The sequence below is a fragment of the Chiloscyllium plagiosum genome, unplaced genomic scaffold (assembly GCF_037043375.1).
Source record: "Chiloscyllium plagiosum isolate Xiang-an unplaced genomic scaffold, Cpla_swu_hap1 HiC_scaffold_14, whole genome shotgun sequence".
Classification (NCBI taxonomy): Eukaryota; Metazoa; Chordata; class Chondrichthyes; order Orectolobiformes; family Hemiscylliidae; genus Chiloscyllium; species Chiloscyllium plagiosum.
In genome coordinates, this window is record NW_028270152.1 from 74,853,614 (window position 1) to 74,874,894 (window position 21,281).

The following is a 21,281-nucleotide window of genomic DNA, read 5'->3' on the forward strand; positions in this document are numbered from 1 at the left end:
TGGTACTGGCTACATGAAGGGTAAAACCTTTTTGAATTAATATGCTTATCAAGAAGTGTTGTAAATACCATTGTGCTGAAGTATGTCAGTTTTTCTACTGATCTCAGTTAGAATGCCATTTTATACAATAACAGAAGTGTCAATAATATCGACTTGCACTGACATAAAGGCATAATAATAATGTGCAATATTAGTGCAGGGTCTAGACTCAGTATAACTCTCAATTAGGTCAGTCTATGATACTGGATACACATTACAACTTTAGTGTTAATACGAAGCAAAGCTACATCACACTGACACTTCAGCTGTGGTGTAAGTACAGCCCCTACATCAATGGCAGTTAGTTACAGGAGTTACATAGAACAGTGACAGAGCAAGTGGATCCCAACTGTAAATGTGCAGCATCATTTCAGATGTTGTCTTCTCTACAAGGTGATCATTCCCATTCTGCCTGACCTTATTTCTTGATTGGCAGGCTAGTCAGCGAATGTCTGCCATTGTTCTACCTGTCTCCAAAGCAGCCTATCAGTGTTGACAATGGACAGAATTAGGCAGGTGGTCAGCTAAACCTGATACTGAATTACTGTCAAAGTACGACAAACAATTGTTCAGTGAGAGGTGAGCACTGCAGGGAGTGGAGTGCATTATTTTCCCCTCAAACTTTATTTTGATTTAATCCCTGCCTCCCCTTCACCGTTTGATCACGCAGCATTGTCCTTTGATGTGAAGGGCACTGCTTGTCACTGGCCACTTGGGTGTTTCCTTTCTTCCTGGTGGTGGAAATTGAATAAAGGTTTGTACACCTTGTGTCATTCACTGTGTCTCACACCTGCACACACACGTGGGTGCTGGGGGAAAACATAAGCACTACCACAGTTAGGCGGTAGTAGGAGTATTTTTTATAAAAGAAGAAACAGGAGTGTCAGGGGTTCTGTTCACTCTGAGAGCTGCCTCTGAGGGAGCTGGAATCAGTGTGGTAAAAAAAGGAAACAAAAAAATAAAAAAAAGACAAACAATTGTGGAGAGGAACAGGTGGAAGTTGGGCGGGAAAAAAAAAATCAGAAAAGATTGAGAATTTCACCTAAAAGATTCATGCCCTTGTTTATAAGATTCCATAACAGATCTAGGTACTTTCTAGGTGGTGTGAAGTTAAGTGGATATTCAAAGAGACTTGGGGGCTCAGGTGCATAAATCCTTAGAATACCACGAATAGGTGCAGGAAATAATTAGAAGGCTGATGGAATTCTGGGCTTTATATCTGGAAGACTGGAGCCTAAGGTTCCGGAAATTATGCTGAAGTTATACAATACTCTGGTTCAACCCCACTTGGAGTACTGTGAGCAGATCTGGGCACTGCACCTTAGGAAGGATATACTGGCCTTGGAGAAAGTACAAGTAGGTTCACAAGAATGATACCTAGTCTTCAGGGGTTAAGTTATGAGCAGAGATTATACAAATTCAGTCTGTTTTCTCTAGAATATCGAAAGTTAAGGGGTGATCTGATTCAAGTCTTCAAGGTATGAACAGGAAAGGACACAGTAGATGAACGATTTCCACTGGTTTGGGACTCTAGGCTAAGATGCATAGCCTGTGAATTAGGGCTAGACCATTGAGGACAGATGTAAGGAAGCACATCGACACACAAAGGGTGTAGAGATTTGGAACACACTTCCACAAATAGCAGAGGATGCTAGATCAATTGTTAATTTTGATTCAGAGATACATAAACTCTTGTTAAGCAAAGTTATGAAGGGATATGGGCCAAAGGCAGGTATACGCAGCTAGACAACAGAGCAGCAATGATGTCACTGAATGGCAGAACAGGCTTGAAAAGTCTAATCAGCAACTCCTGTTCTTATGATGTTTATGTCATTTGAAAGATTGCTGAATGCCAAGTAGAAAGGTGAGATACTATTCCTTAAGCTTGCGTGAGCTTTACTAGAAAATTAGCAGACCATAGACAGAAAAGTCACAGTAGGAGAATTGTGTAAATTAAAACAGAGTTGCTGTTGCTCAGGGAAAATCTGGAAATGTCATGAGAATGTCCAAGAAGACCCAAAACTATTGAACGTAGGAATAGGAGTAGACCATTCAGCCCCTTGAGCCTCCCCAATTCTATAGGACTACGGCCGCTCTGACATTTCTAATGTTCGCTTTCTGCTTTTCCTTCATGAGCACCGATGCCCTACTCATCAAGAACCTATTTACCTCAGCCGTAAATACAAGGACTCTGCCCCCATAGATCTCTTTGACAAGGGGTTCCAAAGAAAAGAAATTCCTCCTCATCTCAGTCTCAGATTGGCACCTCTTTACTCTGAGACCATGTCTCTGGTCCTAGACTCTCTCATGAGGGAAACTATCTCAATATTTACCTCTTAAGAATCCAATATTTTTCAATAAAATCACCTCTCATTCTTCTAAACACCATGCAGTGAAGTCACAACCTGTTTAGCCTTTGCTCTAAAGACAATCCATCCATACTAGGGATTATCCTAGTAAGCCATCTCTGAACTGTCTCCAATGAAATAATATATTTTCTTAAATAAGACGACAAAAAACAGCTCACTGTACTCCAAATGGGGTCTCATCAGCATCTCACACTCCTACCCCCTTGAAATAAGGACCAATATTCCGTTAGCCTTCCCAATTACCTGGTGGATCTGGGTGCTAGCTTTCTACTTCATGCACAAATACATTCAAGTCCTTTTGAGACGAGCTTTCTGCAGCTTTTCTCTATTTAAATAATACTCTTCTTTCGTTCTCCCCTCCAAATGAACAATTTGCATTTTCCAAAATTACATTCCATTTGTAAACATCCTGCCACTCACTTAAACTTTCAATATCCCTCTGCAAAGTGTTTCCATCCATCTCACCACTTTCCATCTATTTTTAGTATCGTCTGCAAATTTGGTGGTAGTACATTTGCTTTGTTTCTCCAAGTCATGGAGACATCCATCACAGAAACAGACTCTTCAGTCTTGTGCATGCCGACCAAGTTTCCCAACTAAACTAGCCCCACTTGCCTGCATTTAGCCCATATATCTCTAAACCTTTCCTATTCATGTACCTGTCCAAATGTCTTTTAAAATGATGTAAATGTACCTGCATCTCCCACATCCTCTGGCAGTTCACTCCACATATGCATCACCTCCTGTGTGAAAAAGTTGCTTCTTAAGGCCCTTTTAAACTTTATCCTCTTACCTTAAAAATATGCCCTCTAGCTGTGAATTCCCCAACTCTAGGAAGAAGGCCTTTGCTATTCACCTTATCTATGCCCCTTGTGACATTATAAACCTTCAGAAGGTCACCCATCAACCTTAACCTCAGTGAAAGAAGTCCTAGCCTATCCAGCCTCTCCTTGAAGCTCAAACCCTCAAGTCATTAACATATATTGTAAACACTTGTGATCACAGCACTGATCCCTATGGAATTCTACTGGTTACAGGTTGATAACCTGAAAAAGAATCCCTTATTTCCACTCACTGTTTCCTGCCCATTAGCCAATTCTCTATGCAATCCATATGCCACCTCCAAAACCATGGCCTCTTATGGATTACCCTTTTGTGAGGTACCTTGTAGAATGCCTTCTGGAAGTCCAATTACAACACATCCACTGATTTTCTTCTATCCACTCTGGTTGAGATTTCCTCAAAAACTCTAATAAATTAGTCAGACATAATTTTCTTTTCATGAAGTCATGTTGACTCTGCTTGATTAGATTATGATTTTCCAAATGTTACCTATTATTTCCTTAATATCAATTCCAATATTTTTCAACAATAGATGTTAGGTTAATTGGCCTATAGTTTCCTACTTTTCACTTCCCTCCCTTCTTGAACAGGGGTGTCACAGTTAGCAATTTTTCAATCTTCCAGTACTTCTGCAGAATCCCAAGGATTTTTTGGAAAATCATAACCAATGCAACCACTATCTCTGTAGCTAATTCTTGTAGGATCCTAGGATAAAAGCCATCAGAATCAGCAGATTTAGCCTCATTACATTTGTCTAATGTTACTTCGCTAGTGATGGTGCTTACTTTCTCCCTTGTATTCTTTCCTATTAGTACATGTTTGAAGTATCTTCCACCATAAGGACTGATGCAAAATATCCATTTAACATCTTTAGCATTTCCTTGTTCCCCATAACTGTCCCCTCTGATTCACTTTCTAAGAGTCATATATTCACTTTGACCTATCTCTTTTGTATGTAAAATATATTTAAAGAAGCTGTTGTTAGTTTTACATTCCTCCCCAGTCATGTGCGCCCTTGTTGTTTATTTTCTCTATTATTCCAAGAATCCTCCTTTGCTGGATTCTGATATAATCCCAGTCTTCAGGTCTACCACTGACTTTTGCCCCCTTATATCCTTTTTATTTCAACTTTATTCAGTCAGAACTTTCCTGGTTAACCTTGATTGGTTTATCCCTTCCTCAGAATCTTTTCTCCTTGTTGGGATACTGGGACTCAACACTGAGTCTTCTGTCTCCATCATTTTCCTTTTTTTTTAAACTGAGTCAGTATTTTCTTCCCTTGATGTTGCATTTAGATGCTATGGAACCATTTATATCTCATCTGATAACACAATTTATTTCTTCATTATAACCATTACTATTTTCTTTAGATTTTGTACAATGAAACATTTGTTATTGAATTTTTCCTGCTCTCCACCCTATCACAGCCCTTCCCCTTGGTTCTTCCTGTTCAGCTCGATCCCTTTGACCAATTTTAATTTTTATTCTTCTCCAGTTCTGATGAAATGCTACACCGAACAGAAACATTTGCTCTATTTCTTTCTGCATTGATGCTGCCAGACCTGCTAAGCATTTCCCAGATCTTCTGTTCATATCTCAGTTTTTCAGCATCTGCAGTACTTTGCATTAAAATAATTTTGTGTCCTGCTCAGAACAAGGACTTACCAGTTCCCACAATTCGAGGATCAGCAAAGTGCTTGGCGAGGATAGCTGCCAATCGACTCAACGTCTCCTGATACTCTGTGAAGAGAAATATTGACTGCTGATACATCCAGAAAATTACATCAAGGTTAATCCACAACAGCACCAATGGCGTGTGGGACAAAAGAGGCAGATTTTGTTCGCACTAATGCATTGAGTGTATCTATTGTTCTTGTTTATGACAGAGAGAGAGAGAGAGAAACTGCAAGATTGAGAAAACTGAGAGAACAAATCTTTAAAAATATATTGAACAGTGGCTTCACAGGAAAGCAGGTAGGTGACTGGTTGTTTCGAGAATCCAGAAGTAAGTAGCATTGATCTGAAATTGTTCAGGGATAAACAAAGAGCACTAACATTGCGAGAGGCTTTGCAGGAATGCAAGGAAATAAAGTATGCCATCAGCATACCATGGGACCTTATATAGAGTAGCTGGTAAGTTTTTTTCTAAATTTTTTTAACAGCTTTTAAATTATTTCAGTTCAGTTTAATAGAGGTATGACAGCAAACCTCAATCCCATAAAGTGTACATCCTATGTCATGTGGGAACTTTGGGATACTTATGATCTGAACAACCATGCATACAGAAATTTCCAGCCAGTGCAAGAAGCTTGAATTTCCGTTTTCAGAGTTTGAGCAACAGCCAGCATCAATATGGTGCATTCATGAGGCTGACAGCTATGTGGTTAGCAAGCACGTGTCAGGATGCTGCCACCCTCAGCTAAAGGGAATGGAAGGGCAAAGCGAGTATGCAGCCACCAGGCGGTCACAGGTGACCAGGCGAACAGTGGAGGCATCACCTGAGTATATCTCAATCTGTGACTGGAGGTAGAGCTCTGAACAATAATTTCTTTGGAGAGTGCAGCCTCAGGCAATATAGCCATACGGGTCAGGAGGAAGACTGGAAAAGCAAAAATGATTAGGGATTTTGTCTAGCAGAACAGGCTGGAGGATTTTGCAGCTGTAGAGTTGGTTTCCTTATTCTTTCATGAAATTATTTGCATTACTAGCAGTTGTGATCTCTCTCCCTTCCCATTCCCAGATGGTGTGTAACCATCCTGACGCCAGGATCAAAGATACCATTGAAAGCACCCCAAGGGGAATGCAGCATCAGCCAGAGATCATGACCTTTATATTTTGGGGTTGAGACTACAATCAGATCACTCACAATCTTACTGAATGGCACAGCAGGCCTAAGGAGCTGAATGATCTACTCCTGCTCTTACTTCATCTTGCAGAATTCCTATCTCACCTCTGAAATTCAGCTCAAGTTTGGATCAAGGGCATGAAGAAGTCTGGGACTGAGTGGCCAAGCAGAACCCAAACTGAGCAGGTAATTACAATAAAGTGCCACATGACAGCATCGTCACCTCCCACCACTCTGCTGACAATTCAGAGTCATCTAATGTGGCAATGCATGAACATCCAAAAGATGTTTGGTAAAGTCCCACCTAATCGGCATATCAGTGCACAGAATAAAAGGACTGTGGCAGCAGGGATACAAAATTGGCTGAGTGACAAGAAACAGAGCATTTAATCGGTTGATAGTGCAGAACTTGTGTTGCTGAAAAAGAGACACTTTTAATCTTGCACAGGACAATTCACAAGAATACCAAATCAAGGGGAAAACTAACGTTTATATTGTATCAGAGGACGATGCTGACTGGGTGAACCATTACTGATGGAGGTGTTGCCATGGAGAGTGCACATAAGATTATGCATGACTTGATTGGTCGAGGCATTGCTCCAAAAGTAAGTGACGGTCATCTATTTTGTTGATTTAAATGAGGTGCAGAGAATGCACATGAACATGTGCATAAATATATATCACTTCCAGAACCATAATGTGAGCCCAACTGACAATCCTAAATTGATTGCGAACATAATTTCCAGCAAAGACTGTCCAATTGCAGACTGATGTCTAAGGTTGGATATGATGTTGCGAGTCTGATTGTATCAAACAGGATTTCACTTTGACTGTTATCAATAAGCACGGTACTGACGATGTGAACAAATACCTGCATTGAAAGCTACATATATTAATACACTGGGCTGAACCATCAGAGATGGCAGGATTAAGGTATGAATCGGATTATTTAGAACTAAGTTCACTGGGCACCGGGGAGGAGGAGGGATCACATTGTCTGATAAATTTCGAGCAGTACATGCGGGAAGGATGCTCCCAATGACCATGGCATCCAGGCCAGTCACAGTCGAACGATATGTGGTGGACCTTTTATAGTACTGAGATGAGGAGCAATTTCTTCACCCAGAAAGTAATGATCCTATGGAACCCAGAACGCAGTTAAGGTCAAAGCATTGAATTTTTTTCCAAGGAGTTAGATGTAATCTTTATGGCTAAAGGGATCAAAGGGTATGGGGAGAAAGCGGAAACATGGTACAGAGTAGGATGATCAGCCATGATTATAATGAATGGTGGAGTGAGCCAGAAGGGCCAAATGGTCTGTTCCAATTTTTATTTTCTATGTTATCTGGACCAAGTCTACTTATTGTTGTGAGGAAGACCGGGCATATCGGGCGATGCTGAGGGATAATAAGCAAGAGAGGTGGGGCTAAGATAGATCAGAGACTTAAGGATATTTTTAAAGCTGCTCCACAAAGAACAGTGGGCTTGTTTATTTTTCCCAGCAACTTAATTTTTACAGTGCCTTTAATAAAGTAAAGCTTTCCAAGGCATGTACAGGTGTATTATTAAAAAAAAAAGGGCACCAAATCACGTAAGGAAATATTAGGACCATTGATCAAATGCTTGGTCAAGAGATTGATTTTAAAAAGCATCTTAAATGAGCAGGATGAGGTAGAGAGATTTAGGGAAGGAATCCCAGGGTGCAGCACTCAGACAGTTGTACATAGGGCGATCAACGCTGTACTCTGCACTAACTGAACTTCTACAAATGGTTTAACCTCTCGTAGGAACCTGAGCACAATGCAGGCAAATTGTCCAGAAACAGAAATTTTTTTGAAGTCCTCGGGAAAAAAAACAACTAAAATTATCACTTCCCCAAGCCGTGCACTTACCAGGTAGTTCATCCATGCTGTTGACCGGACTGAAGTAATTCTTCAAAGCACTGTAGCTATTCATAGCAACGTTCATGTAGAACTCTGGCATGAAAGCGAACAGTGTCTTGGTCCGGTCACTATGTTCAATTACTCGTATGCACACTTGAAGCAGCCAGTAGATGTCTAGCATCTTCTCCTGAAACAAGGACAAATTTTACTCCATCAAGAGCACAGAATCAAGCCTCTGGGAAATGTAGTTTTGAACATGGCTCAAATCCCATGTAATGTACACCCAGCACTACAGCACTGAGCCAAGCTATTAAACTGAAACATTTGAAGTAATAAAATGATTGGCCACAATACAATGTTGATCCTCTTACCGAGGAAGAAAGATTGTGCACACCACTCAGCTAAATCTCAGTACAGGGAGTGTAGGGAAGATTCACCAGAATTCTTTCCAGGATGGCAGGACTATCCTATGAAGAGAGACTGGGCAAACAGGGCCAGAATTCTCTATAGTTTCAACGATTGAAGGGTGATCTCATTGAAATCTACAACATACTTCAAGAGATAGACAGGGCAGATGCAGATAAGATTCCCTGATTGGGAATCTAAAACCAGGGTGAACAGTTTAAAGGTAAGTGGGTTGCCACTTAGATCTGAGATGAGGAGAAATTATTTTACTCAGAGGGTTGTGAATCTTTGGAATTCTCTACCACAGTCTGCAGAGGCTCATTCTTTGAGTATGCTTAGAGATTGATAGACTTCTGAGTGTCAGTGGCATACAGGGTTATTGGGATAGGGCAAGTACATGGGATTGAGGTGTTCAACCTGCCATGATGGCATTGAATGGTGCAGTAGGCTCTATGGACTAATTGGCCTACTACTATGTTCCTGTGTATTTCCAAAAAATACAGACAACGGTTTTCAGAAAGCAAATGTTGTCTGCACCCACTACAGGAACAACTTCTGACTCAAGAGGCGACTATTTCCATGCTCCTGGCTTCCTAGTGAAAGAGGGTGCCTCTTCACATCAATATTTCCAGAACTGCAGTCCACTTTACCTTAGAGTAGATGGTAGCATTTATCCAGGCTAACCGGCGACTCAGGTGGTTCAGCTTCGCTGAGAAGACTTTCTGACTCTTTGTCAATTCATCCAGAATATCCTTCCTCTGAAAGGATAAAAGTCACAAGATGAAGCTGGAGAGCCCTGGGTGATCATAAGCCACCAGCATGCTGCAGTAGGAGTAGCCCTTTCCTCGGAGTGTCGGAGGGTCAGCCATTTGCCTAACCACTACCCAACTGGGTTCATTCAGCCAGGATATAAGTGATAAACCTGCTAAGAAAGGATATAGCATTTTCTAAATTTATAAATGAAAGCACTGACAGCAATAGGAAGGAAGCGATGCTGAGTTTTTTCTAAAGCTATACTCAGCTTTTCTGGTTAGTTCTCTGCTGGAGTATTTCATCCAATTTTGAGCACAAAACGTTAGAATTATAGAATGGTTACAGCAGAGGACCAAGATACTGTTTGCTTTCATGCCAGAGTTTGGCATGAAAATTGTCATGAGCAGCTACAATAAACTTTGACCTGAACCTCTGGGCTTGTCTACGGAGAGGAACTATCAGGAGCTCACATCCACCTCTCTAATTTACTTAATTTAATGCTGAATTAAAGGAAACCATTTAAACATAAGCTGTTTGAAATAAAGCCTAATGTTCTTAACAGCACCATATTTCTGTTTGTTTTGTTGCAGAACCCACACAGAATTCACTATGGGAGGAGTCAGCAAAGAGTATGGACAGGGCAAAAGTGATGCTGGAGATTAGAGTCAAGATTAGAGTGGTGCTGCAAAAGCACAACAAGTCAGGCAGCATCCGAGGGGCAGGAAAATCGACGTTTCAGGCAAAAACCCTTCATCAGCAAAGAGTATGGACAGACAGACTTGGTGAAGCAATGCGTGAATGAGCTAAAGGGAATTGAAACCTAAAGCTCAGGCACACTAATGCATTGAACGATTGAAGCATGAACCAGGGTGTTGTGTTGTCAATTGAAAAGCAGCTTTATATAAAAAAAAATGCCATCAGGGCAGTTGAGATGAAAGGGGCTAGAAGTGTGTGCATGTGAGAGAGTGAGTGAAGAAGGGTCAAGTTCTAAAGAATGGTCACAGGATTCAACATTAACTCTGTTTTCTCTCCACAGATGCTGCCAGACCTGCTCAGTCTGTTCAGCAATTTCTAGGGGTTTCTTTTGCTTATTTTGTGAAACCTCTAAGCCTGGTTCTTTAAGGATGACAAGAAAATGAGAAAGAATCATACATATGAAATATCTTAGCAAGAAACTGTAAGTGAGTTAATAGTTCATCTAGTCACTAGAAAGGGTTTGGGATTGTATGCATGTGAAAGAGGTTTCTAAATCCAGAGCCATTGTCACTGTAAATCAATTTACAAAAGAATTGCATGATGTGAAAACTGAAGATGAAGAAACTAATGTTCTTACAAGAGACGGAACAGCCAACAGAAAGTTTGTCTGGAGTAGAGGCAATGGCCAGAAAAGCAATGCTAAAAAAAAAATTAGCCTGGGGTGCTCTGGCAGTCACACAGGAGACAAAGTCCTCTGGATTGTCTTATCTCCTGACAGCTGTGTATACGCTTGTAAATATTGTGAATTGGTTTCACTGCAGGAATCTCCGATGTAAAGGGGAGGGATGTTGGGTATTTGGAAAGTACAATGGCTGTCACGATCACACAACGTCACGGTGATATCGTCAGCCATTGTGGAGGGAAATAGCTCAGTCTAACCTTGCTGCCTTGGAGGGAGAATACCTCATTTGATAAAGCTGCTGCTCTTTTTACACACTTCAGCCTCCTATCCTTCTTGAAATGTAACAGCATCGACTATTTAAAGAGACGTGTAATGTTTTTACTGAAATATCATGTGTCTGTTAAGGCGTGCTTAGTTTATGTTGATTTTGGATTTCACACGATATCTGTTTATAATCCAAAAGCACTGCTCTTTCATCAGGTGAACACTTCAGGTAAAGGAGCAGTGCTTGGACTATAACTTGGTGTCATATGACATTTATTCTGGACCCACCTAATAACTTACTATTTCTTATTCTAGTATTGTATAACTCTTCCCAATCCATTTTGCACCCAGTTTCTCCTTTCTAATGCTGGTTTACAGAGTCCAACCCCACATCCCCCAAATTGCCTTAAATTCTCTCCAACAGCACCACTGAGGAGGAGAATGGTTCCAGTTCTGTTAAAGTGTAACCTTTTCAGCATTTATAGGTCCTGCTACAGTACCATTCCCAATGTCCCAGGAATCTAAAGTCATCCCTCCTGTTTTCTATCCGGACTCTCTGTTTTCTGCCCTATTCTATTTCTGCCTTGTGGCACTGAAAGTAATATGGAAGTTGCTCTTTTTGAGGTCCTATTCGGGACGTCACGGGATTGCCCACCCTGAATTATTCAGAGGGCAGTTAAGAGACAACCACATTGCCGCTGGTCTGAGACGCAGGTAGATCGGACCAAGTAAGAATGACAGATTTCCTTCTCTGAAGGACATTGGTGAACCAGATGGATTTTTCTGACAATTGACATTGGCTTGATAGTCATCATTAGACCCTTAATTCACAATTCTTTATCGAATTCAAATTCTACCATCTACCACGGCGGAATTCGAATCTGAGTCCCCAGAACATTAAATACTCAGAACCGCGAGTGCAGTAAATGAGAAACTAAAACAGAAGTTGCTGGAAAAGCTCAACAGATCTGGCAGTATCTGTGAAGAGAAATCAGTTAAAGTTCTTTTCCTCAGAAGGATGAAAGGTCACCGGACCCAAAATGTTAACGCTGATTTTCTTCACACAGATGCTGCCAGACCTGCTGAGCTTTTCCAGCAACTTCTGTTTTTGTCCCCAGAACATTAGCTGAATTATTGGGATAATAGTCTAGTGATAATACCACTCAGCCATTGGCCATGCTGAATTGCCCGTAGTGTTAGGTGAAGGGGTAAATGTAGGAGAATGGATCTGGGTGGGTTACGCTTCGGCGGGTCGGTGTGGACTTATTGGGCCGAAGGGCCTGTTTCCACACTATAAATAATCTAATCTAATCTAATCTTTTGTTCTTTTGTCACTTGCATGATGTCAACCATTACCTTTTGACTGTTGACTTTCCCGTTTTAGAGCACTCTACAGCCGCAGAAACATTTGTGAACTCCTCCAACTATGAGATTCCTCATCACTATTTAGGAAGCATGGAGAGGGTTTGGAGGAGTCTTACCAGAAAAAATTAACTGGACGAGAGACTTCAATTATATGGAGAGATCGACAAAGTTGGGATTGTTTTACTGGAAGTAAAGAAGCTAAATTTAAGATAATATTGACATTTTTAAAATTACAGAGGACTCGACTGAATAAATAATCATGGTAAATTGTTCTAGTAGCAAGATGGTCAGTTAAGAGGAGGACAGATTTCAGGACATTGGCCAAAGAACCTGGGAAAAATGCAGGGAGGTAGTGAATCAGGATGATCTGGAATGCACTCCCTGAAACAGCATTGAAAACAACTTCAACAGCAAATTAAGAAAATTATCGGGCTTACATGGAAAGGAGAAATTTTGGGATATATCGGGAAATAGTTTATTCATGAACATCATCCCTGCACCAAAGAGCTTATTCTCTTACCTTTGCAGGACATCTTGCAATCTTGTCTTCAGTGTCCTTCAGTGCCACTGCATATTCATGGACATCATCTGACACACCTACCATCTGCAAACAGATACTGAGAGTTGAACACAACTTAGGCATCACATTATATTGTCAAGACCAAATAATGTGAGCTTTAATTATTGAAAATATGCCTGAGAATCATTTCACTCTTAAACATAGCAGTGCACATGGCATGGGAAAATTAACCACTCGAGTCTCCTGGTAAAAACATTGGTAATATGCTCCTTTCTTGAGAAGCCATTTTCATCTTTACTGCTCACTAAGGCTGAAGTACACTGCAGGGACGTTCAATCCCCTGAAACTGCAATTCTTGTTGTTGACCAAAAATACATTCCTTCCTTCCCAAGCATTCTTCAGTTCAGTTAAACATTTGGTCTATTGTACGTATCCCTCACTCTCACTGTTCCTTGTTTGAGGACAGGATGTTAAGCCATTTACATTTTTTTTAATATAGGTATTTTTATTGAAAAAGAAAATTTTTAAGATTTTTTTACAAAATTACCAAAATAATACAAACTAGTGTATTCCACTTTACAATATAACACCAATATAAAATTAAATAAAGAAAAAAAAACAACTAATACTAACCTATTCTACAAACAACTAAAACATAATAGGATATCATACATTACTAACAGTAAACAAAGTAATTAAATAACTAGATACATGCTCAAAATAGATTTACATCAAGTCATAATAGAACCTGTATTTATACGGGATTCCTCCTCCCAAACCAGCCAGAACTATTACCACAGCTAGACAAAAGCCCTGGCCAGTATGGCCGAAATGTCTGTGTCGATATAGTTCAAAAAGGACTGCCATGTTTTATAAAATACTTCCGATTTTTGGTGCACCATATTCATGAGGAAGTCAAGGGGATATATTCCATGACTCTCCTGTGCCAGTTTGAAAGTCCTGGGGGCCTTCGGATACCCAATTCACTAAAATATCTTTCCTTGCACAAAAGGAAAGGATAGTAAATAATTTCCTCCTGTACACATCCAGGGAGGGAAAGTTTGGAGAGCCGAAAAGTAGGGACGTTGGATCCGATCCAATCTCCATACCCAAAATCTCTGTCAAGGCATTTGCTACTCTATCCCAATACCTACGGATCATATTGGCATGTCTATAGGCAATGCGAGTGCGCCAACTTCTATTTTACATTTAGAACACATTGGGAATGTTCCTAACTTGAACTTTGCAAGTCGTTCAGGTGCCATGTGAGCCGTGTGAAGCATCTGTAATTAAATAGCCTGAGTTCTGTTCCTAGATGTCCTCCCACATTTTTAAAGAGATTCCCAACTCTAATTCTTGATTCCAGGTTTTATATAATCGTTCCATGTCCTTCGATACCTTATTTTTTAATGAGTGATAAAGAGTACTGACCAAGGGCGGACCCATCGACCATTGCACTGTCATTTCCCTATCTGATTTGTAGGGGTTAATTATCAGTGTGGTCTTCTTTTGTATAAACTCTCGTATTTGAAAACACCGAAAGAGGTCCTTGTTGTCCAGTCCAAACTTCTGGCGCAGCTGCTCAAACGACATCATAACCTCCCCATCGAACAGGTCTCCCAAACAGGAGATACCTCTGGACTCCCAAGTTTACACGCAGCATCAGTCAGCCCTGGTTGAAATCCCAATGTTCCCACTACAGGGGTATAAGGGGAGTTTTTTTTGCAGGTTACCCTCATCTTGTCGCATTATCCTCCAGGCTTTAATTGTATTTAGTACAATAGGGTTTTTACAATAGTCCGTAATAACTCTCATCTTGTCCATAAATAATAGGTTGATGTGGGGACATTTTCCTTGGGAGGTCTCAATATCTAACCAGATTGTGGGTCACAAGAGACCCAATCAGCTACATAAGATAATAAGGAGCTCAATTGATACCTCCTAAAATCTGGAAAGTCCAATCCAACCTTGCTTACGAAAGCTGTAGCTTTTCTAATTTGAAAAGAGGCCATTTATGATTCCAAATAAAGGAGCTGAGCTGAGCCAACCGTAAAGCGTACGCAATGCCTGTCTCAGCGGCATCAGGGGGAGCATTCTCATAGGATATAGAAGACAAGGTAGAATAGTCATCTTAACTAGGGCTACTCTGCCCAGCCAGGATATTGGGAGATTTCCCCAGCATTGAAGGTCCTGTCTTATTTTCTCTAATAAGTGCACGTAATTGGCTTTATACAGCTGACAAAATACTGGAGTAATAAAAATATCTAAGTACAGAAAACCTTCTAGTGACCACCGAAAGGGAAAATAAGATCCATCTGGTAAACTAAATATACTGGCAAGGTCTCAGATTTCATAAAATTGATTTTGTAACCTGAGAACATACCGAATAGATTGATCAATTGAATTAAGCAGGGCACAGGTGTCAAAAGATCACTTAAGGAGGATATCATCCGCATAGAGAGTAATTTTGTGCTGGCCTGAACCAATCCTCGGAGCCGCTATGATCGGGTCAGTTCGTATAGCTTCCGCTAGTGGTTCAATCACTAGTGTGAATAATAACGGTGAGAGAGGACATGCCTGGCGACAGCCTCTGCCAACGCTAAAGCTATCCGAACTTAAACCGTTGGTGATCACCGCTGCTTTGGAATCATTATATAATACTGAAACCCATTTAGTAAAGACCTCTCCAACACAGAACCTTTCCAGTGTATAAAAAAGATATGGCCATTCTACCCGATCAAATGCCTTCTCTGCATTTAGGGAGACAACTAAACCCGGTATTGTTCCCTGTGACAGGCTTTATCATATTTAAGACTCTTCTAATGTTATTAGTTGACCTGCGACCCTTTATAAACGGCGTATGGTCCTCTTTTATAATGAATGGTAAAACCCACTCCAGTCTTAATGCTAACATTTTTGAAAGAATTTTAAAATCCACATTTAACAAGGATACGGGTCTATATGAAGAGCATTCTTCTGGGGCCTTTCCCTTCTTAAGAATTAGAGAAATATTTGCTTCTCTCAAGGAAGGCAGGAGGCAGCCCTGACTATGTGAATAATTATACATATTTATGAGTGGCCCGGCCAGTTCCCCTATAAATTCTTTATAGAACTGGACCTGAAATCCATCTGGTGCACTCTGAAGCTGTCTAACTGGGTCCTGTAGTTCCTGGGTTGTCAAGGGGCATTCAAGATCGACTCCTGCTCCAAGGCTAGGCCCAGAAGGGCCAGATTTTTAAAGAAAGACTCCATCTTCTCAGTTCTATCCTCACAGTCCTGCGACTTATACAATTCAAAATAGAACTTTCTAAAGGCTGCATTGATCCTTTTACGATCACAAGTCAGGGTACCAGCACTTTCTCTAATGGACGTAATGGCTTGCGGAGCCTTTTTCTTTCTGACTAGATACCTGCCAGGCTTGTCGCCATATTCAAATAATCTCTGCTTTGCGAATAATATTTCCCTCTTTGCTGTTTGGGTAAGTGCAGTATTCAAGGCTGCCCTAAGGGTTGTGATCCTTTGTAGCTTAGTAATGGAGGGCCTATCAACATATACAATTTCAGCTGCCTTCAAGCAAGCCTCGAGCAGGCGCTATTGTTCTCCCTTTTATCTTTTCCGAATGCAGAATATGAGATGATCAAGCCTTGCGCATATGCCTTAGTGGTCTCCCACATCATCAATGGGTTACTGGCCGTACCTGAGTTGATATCCCAGACTATTTTGAATTCCTGTGAAAAATACTTTATAAATTTGCTATCCTTCAATAAGAAAGGATCCATACGCCAATGTCGGGGACTATCCCATCATCCCTAGTCTTGACTTCCATATATACTGCAGCATGATCAGAAATAGTTATATTACCTATTTTACAAGACAGTATGGAATTCAAAAGGGTCAAGAGGGCAAAAAACATATCAATTCTGGTATGGCACTTATGTGGGTTAGAAAAGAAAGTAAAGTCTCTACTCTGGGGATGAAGACATCTCCACACATCTACTAGTCCTACCTCCTTGTTCAGATCCGCCAGTTGCCTAGATCTCAGAGATATAGCCGCAGTGCTCCTAGGTATCCTATCTGTCTTTGGGTCAATAATACAATTAAAATCTCCTCCCATAATTGCATGGCGGACCCCAGAAGCCAATAACTTAGAGAACGCATTACAAATTTAAAAGGGTGTGCCGGGGACAATAAAGATTCAAAACCCTGTATTCCTCTCCATATATTAGGGCTTTGATCAACATATACCATCCAGACACTATTTTTATCTGGCTTAAGATTCTTCCAAATAAGAATGTTTACTCCCCTACTTTTTGAGCTGAAAGATGAAAAGAACACCCAGCCAAACCCACCCTGTTACAGCTTTGAATGCTCCTCATCAAGTAGAGGTGTCTCCTATAAAAGAGCTACATCAACCCTTTCTTTTTTAAGACTTGATAATATCTTTTACCTTTTGATTGGTGAATTACTCCCCTTGACATTCCAGGTGCACCACCTAAGCGAATGGCTAGCTATGATCATCTAGGCAGGTCCGGGGACCCCCCCCAGGAGAAAGAACCCCACCCAAAAGACATTGAATAAAGACCACAGAAAATTCACATAAAAAAACTCTTTAAGACAATTAAATCAACACAATTAAGAACTAGCCCTAAGTAAAAATAACACAAAACATATTTGAAAGGAGACTTTCCCCCTTGCTCCCAGGGGGCACTACTACCTACCAATAATCCCACTATAACCTCTCCCAGCTAAGGCCCTGCCCTCGGCCCAGGCATTACAAAATGGAGTAAATAAATTCAAGTGTCATAAAACAGGAGTTAAAAGTGAGTGACCCACCCCTCCTCCCATCACCTAGTTATGTTTAATAAAACAATACAAAATAGAAATGTATAAAGTTACAATCCAAGCAAGTATTATGCAACTAAATAAGAAAAAAGAAAACCCCACTCAAAAAAAAACCTCCTCCACAAATCAGATAAGCAGCACAAGCTATAAAAACGAGACCAAAGAAAGAATAAAGAAGAAGCACCCCCATCCCGCGACCCCCCATTCCCAGGGAAAGATCGGTAAAAGAGAAATGGAGAAAGAAAGGGTCAACAAAGGGGGGGGGGGGCAAAATAAAGTCGTTAGCCATACAGTTCAAGTCCCACATTCTATTTGAGAGCATCCAGGAATTCTTTTACTTTCTCCGGTGATCCAAAGTTATACACAGATCCTCCATGACTGAAGAGCAGCGTTGCCTGATATCGCATTAAGTATTGAACATTTAAGTCTCTCAGACGCTTCTTCGCCTCATTAAATCTTCTCCTGGAGTTTGACGATCTCGGAGATCAGGCTCACCTCCACAGGTAAGCCCCCCCCCCCGAGGCGTCCGCAGATGTCCCTGCTGCTGTGGAAGGGGTGGGGGAGGGGTCCCTGCCTGTTGCGAGCTGCAGGAGTTTTTGCCCTTAGTCATTTTTAAAAAAGCACTAAACTGTTAAGGTTTAATGCAAAAGGACTAAGAGCGCTGGGCAAAAGCTATCTTGAATGGTTTAAAAAGTGAGGTGCCCGGGTTTTAGGGAGAGCACTGCAGACTCAGACCTACTGGGTCACCGTCATCTTGGATCTCCCCGTCATTTACATTCTTGAACTCTCTGAATATTTATGTTTTTCCAACTCAGTTCCAGTTCTTCCCTGTAAAAGCCTCCTCAAGTTATTTTCTTTTGTTCATTCTTGGAAATAGATACTTCATGGATAGGCCAGTGTTTCTAGCACATCTCTAATTGCCCTTGCATGGAATGGCTTGTTATATAGTTCCGTGCCTGAAGGCACATGCAGGCCACACTTAGGGTAATGGCAACAAATGGTATATTCTGCAGCAACAGATAAACAAACCATGGTAATAAATAAACATTTCTCCCATCCTCACCTAACCCCCTCATCCCCACCGAAGGGCACTCAAGAGATTAATTAATTATTTGAATTCAATATATACCAGTTGCTATGATGTGATTTGAACTCATGGCACAGTGGTTAGCACTGCTGCCTCACAACGTCAGAGACCCGGGTTCAATTCCTGTCTTGGGTAACTGTCTGTGTGGAGTTTGCACATTCTCCCCGTGTCTGCATGGGTTTCCTCCAGGTGCTCCGGTTTCCTCCCACAGTCCAAAGATGTGCAGGTTAGGTGAATTGGCCAATGCTAAATTGCCTATAGTGTTAGGTGAAGGGGTAAATGTAGGGGAATGGATCTGGGTGGGTTGCTCTTCAGAGGGTCAGTGTGGACTTGTTGGGCCGTAGGGCCTGTTTCCACACTCTAAGTAATCTAATCTAATTGATTTATTGGTTGCATTATCATTTTACCATATGAACCACATTTAAAGATTGAAGAACTGTAAAAAGTAGCTCTTTTGTTGTGCTGGATGAAGGACACTCCAGAAATCATAGAATCATAGAGATGTAAAGCATGTCAGTCATTGATGAGTCTTGATTTTTTTAAATTATAATTAATTCACAAATTGTGGCTATCACAAGCCAAACCAACATTAATTACCCATCCCTAATTGCCCAGATGGCAGTTAAGATTCAGCCAAATTGCTGTGGATCTGGAATCACATGTAGACCAGACCATGCGAGGAACAGGAAAATCAACGTTTCAGGCAAAATCTCTTCATTTTGCCCGAAACGTTGATTTTCCTGCTTCTCAGATGCTGCCTGACCTGCTGCGTTTCTCCAGCACCACTCTAATTTTGACTCTAATCACCAATATCTGCAGTACCCACTTGCGCACAGACCAGACCAGCTAAGGCTGACAATTTCCTTCCCCAAAGGACATTAGTGAACCAGGTGTGTTTTTTTTTCCCTCATTCAGCAATGGTGTCATGGTCATAATTAGATTCCTAATTCCAGATATTTACTGAACTCAAATTCCACCACCTACCATGACAGGATTCGAACCTGGATCCCTGGAACATTGCCAGGGTCTCTGGTTTAATATCACCTGGCCACCAACTCTCCAAATCACAAATACTTTGGAATCTTTCTGGAAAAAAAGTAGCTGTATACCATCAGGTAACCTTCCATATATAACTTCATTAGCACAGAATAAAACAAAACAACTTGCATTATTATTTCAGCTTTCATGAACTCAACACATTCAAAGTCGCACAAATAACAATGTGCAAAATGCCCAGATAATGTGTTTTGGATTCGTTGGTTGAGAATAGATGGGGTCTTGATTCACTCACTCATGTTGTCAGCTGAGATGAGTGCCACAGTGTTTGGAGTGGAATTGCAGACCACAATGTTCTGATTATGAGCAGCATGTGCTCCCAGTGAAGTCATAGCTGAAACGTGCTACTATAAGACAGTTAGTACCTGAAAGAGTGAACGGTTATTGCAAGATAAGCTCTGAAGGTCCGTTTGGGGCTCTTGTGCGTCAGTGGTAGTGTCCCTACATCTGAGCCAGGAGGTCCCGGTTCAAATCCTAGCAGGTCCACAGGTGTGTCAATGAAAATATTGAGAAAGGACTTCTCCTGCGAGGAGCAAACTGAACTTGGTACGCCCTCCAAGTTCTGCATGCATTTGTCAGACAGCATGCAATGTTTCAGTGATTGTTTTTAGTATTAACAGCATGTGTCTGAATTAGTAATGTGTAATTTATATTAAATTGAGCCCAAAAGACTCAAGCCTGCCATTTATCTCAGGTATAATGTAGTTAGCAACTACATATTGCATTATCAACCTATTTACTGTTTATTGCCCATTAAAATTGAACCTATCTTCTGCCAAAAAGAGTTTGAGAGGCATCCTTCTCCACATGGTTTCAGTATCCTAGACCGATACCAACAAGAGTGATTGGCGGCAGTGAACCTACCTAAGGTCTCTCTAATGGTACCAGCAGAAACTAATGTACAGAACAAGTTACAGGAACACTCTCACAAAATCAGATAGGGAGAGGAATAATTACAATCCATTCAGAAACATCAAATTGAAGTTTCTCCCACTGTCATCACCTCCTCTCAAAAGTAAATTTTTTAAAAATACTATATTACAGTAAGTAAAGATTTAAACATAATTTAATTATAGGAGTGTAATAGTGCATAGGAGCATATGGGGACGTGGAGTGGGATGAGGAGTGTAAGTGGCCATGAAGGTGGGTTGGAGAGTGAGAGGTGAGGTTTAGAGAGTGTAGGAATGAAAGGTTGCTGGATTGTTGTCCCTGACAACTGAGCGAAACTTTCTAACCAGTTCACACTTATGGTCCTCCCGCACTGCACTCCAAGGGGCACAGTCTAACAACAACAGGTAGACTCTTAAAGACTGAGATGAGGAAATATTCCTTCACTAAAATTCATTACCACAGAGGCTGAGAAGTACAGTTCACTGAATATGTTCAAGTTGAAAGACTGATAAATATTTAGATATAAAGAAATCAAGGGGTACAATTTGAAATAGGGGATATGGCATTGAGATAGAGGGCTAGCCATGATCATATTGAGTGAGGGCTGAGTGGCCTACTCCTAGAATCTGTGCTTCTTTCAGTACTCAGAAAGGGTTCCAATGTCATGATATTAAAAATGTCAACAGTATCAAAAGGAATAATTTAATATCTGAACCTTACACCACAATAGCCTCAAATAAA

The 21,281-nt window shown here is 40.9% G+C and overlaps 1 protein-coding gene across 3 annotated transcripts in view; it reads right to left on the bottom strand.

The window, feature by feature from the left end:
- The window catches only part of rnf123 (ring finger protein 123), a 390,439-nt gene that overhangs the window by 205,730 nt on the left and 163,428 nt on the right, over nt 1–21,281 (bottom strand). For all 3 annotated transcript variants that reach the window (XM_087994538.1, XM_087994539.1, XM_087994537.1), the window contains exons 25-28: nt 12,665–12,748; nt 9,035–9,142; nt 7,989–8,166; nt 4,917–4,991 (exon numbers count right to left, since the gene is read on the bottom strand). In XM_087994538.1, coding sequence (XP_087850664.1) covers nt 4,917–4,991; nt 7,989–8,166; nt 9,035–9,142; nt 12,665–12,748 — 445 coding nt within the window. The remainder of the gene's footprint in view (nt 1–4,916; nt 4,992–7,988; nt 8,167–9,034; nt 9,143–12,664; nt 12,749–21,281) is intronic.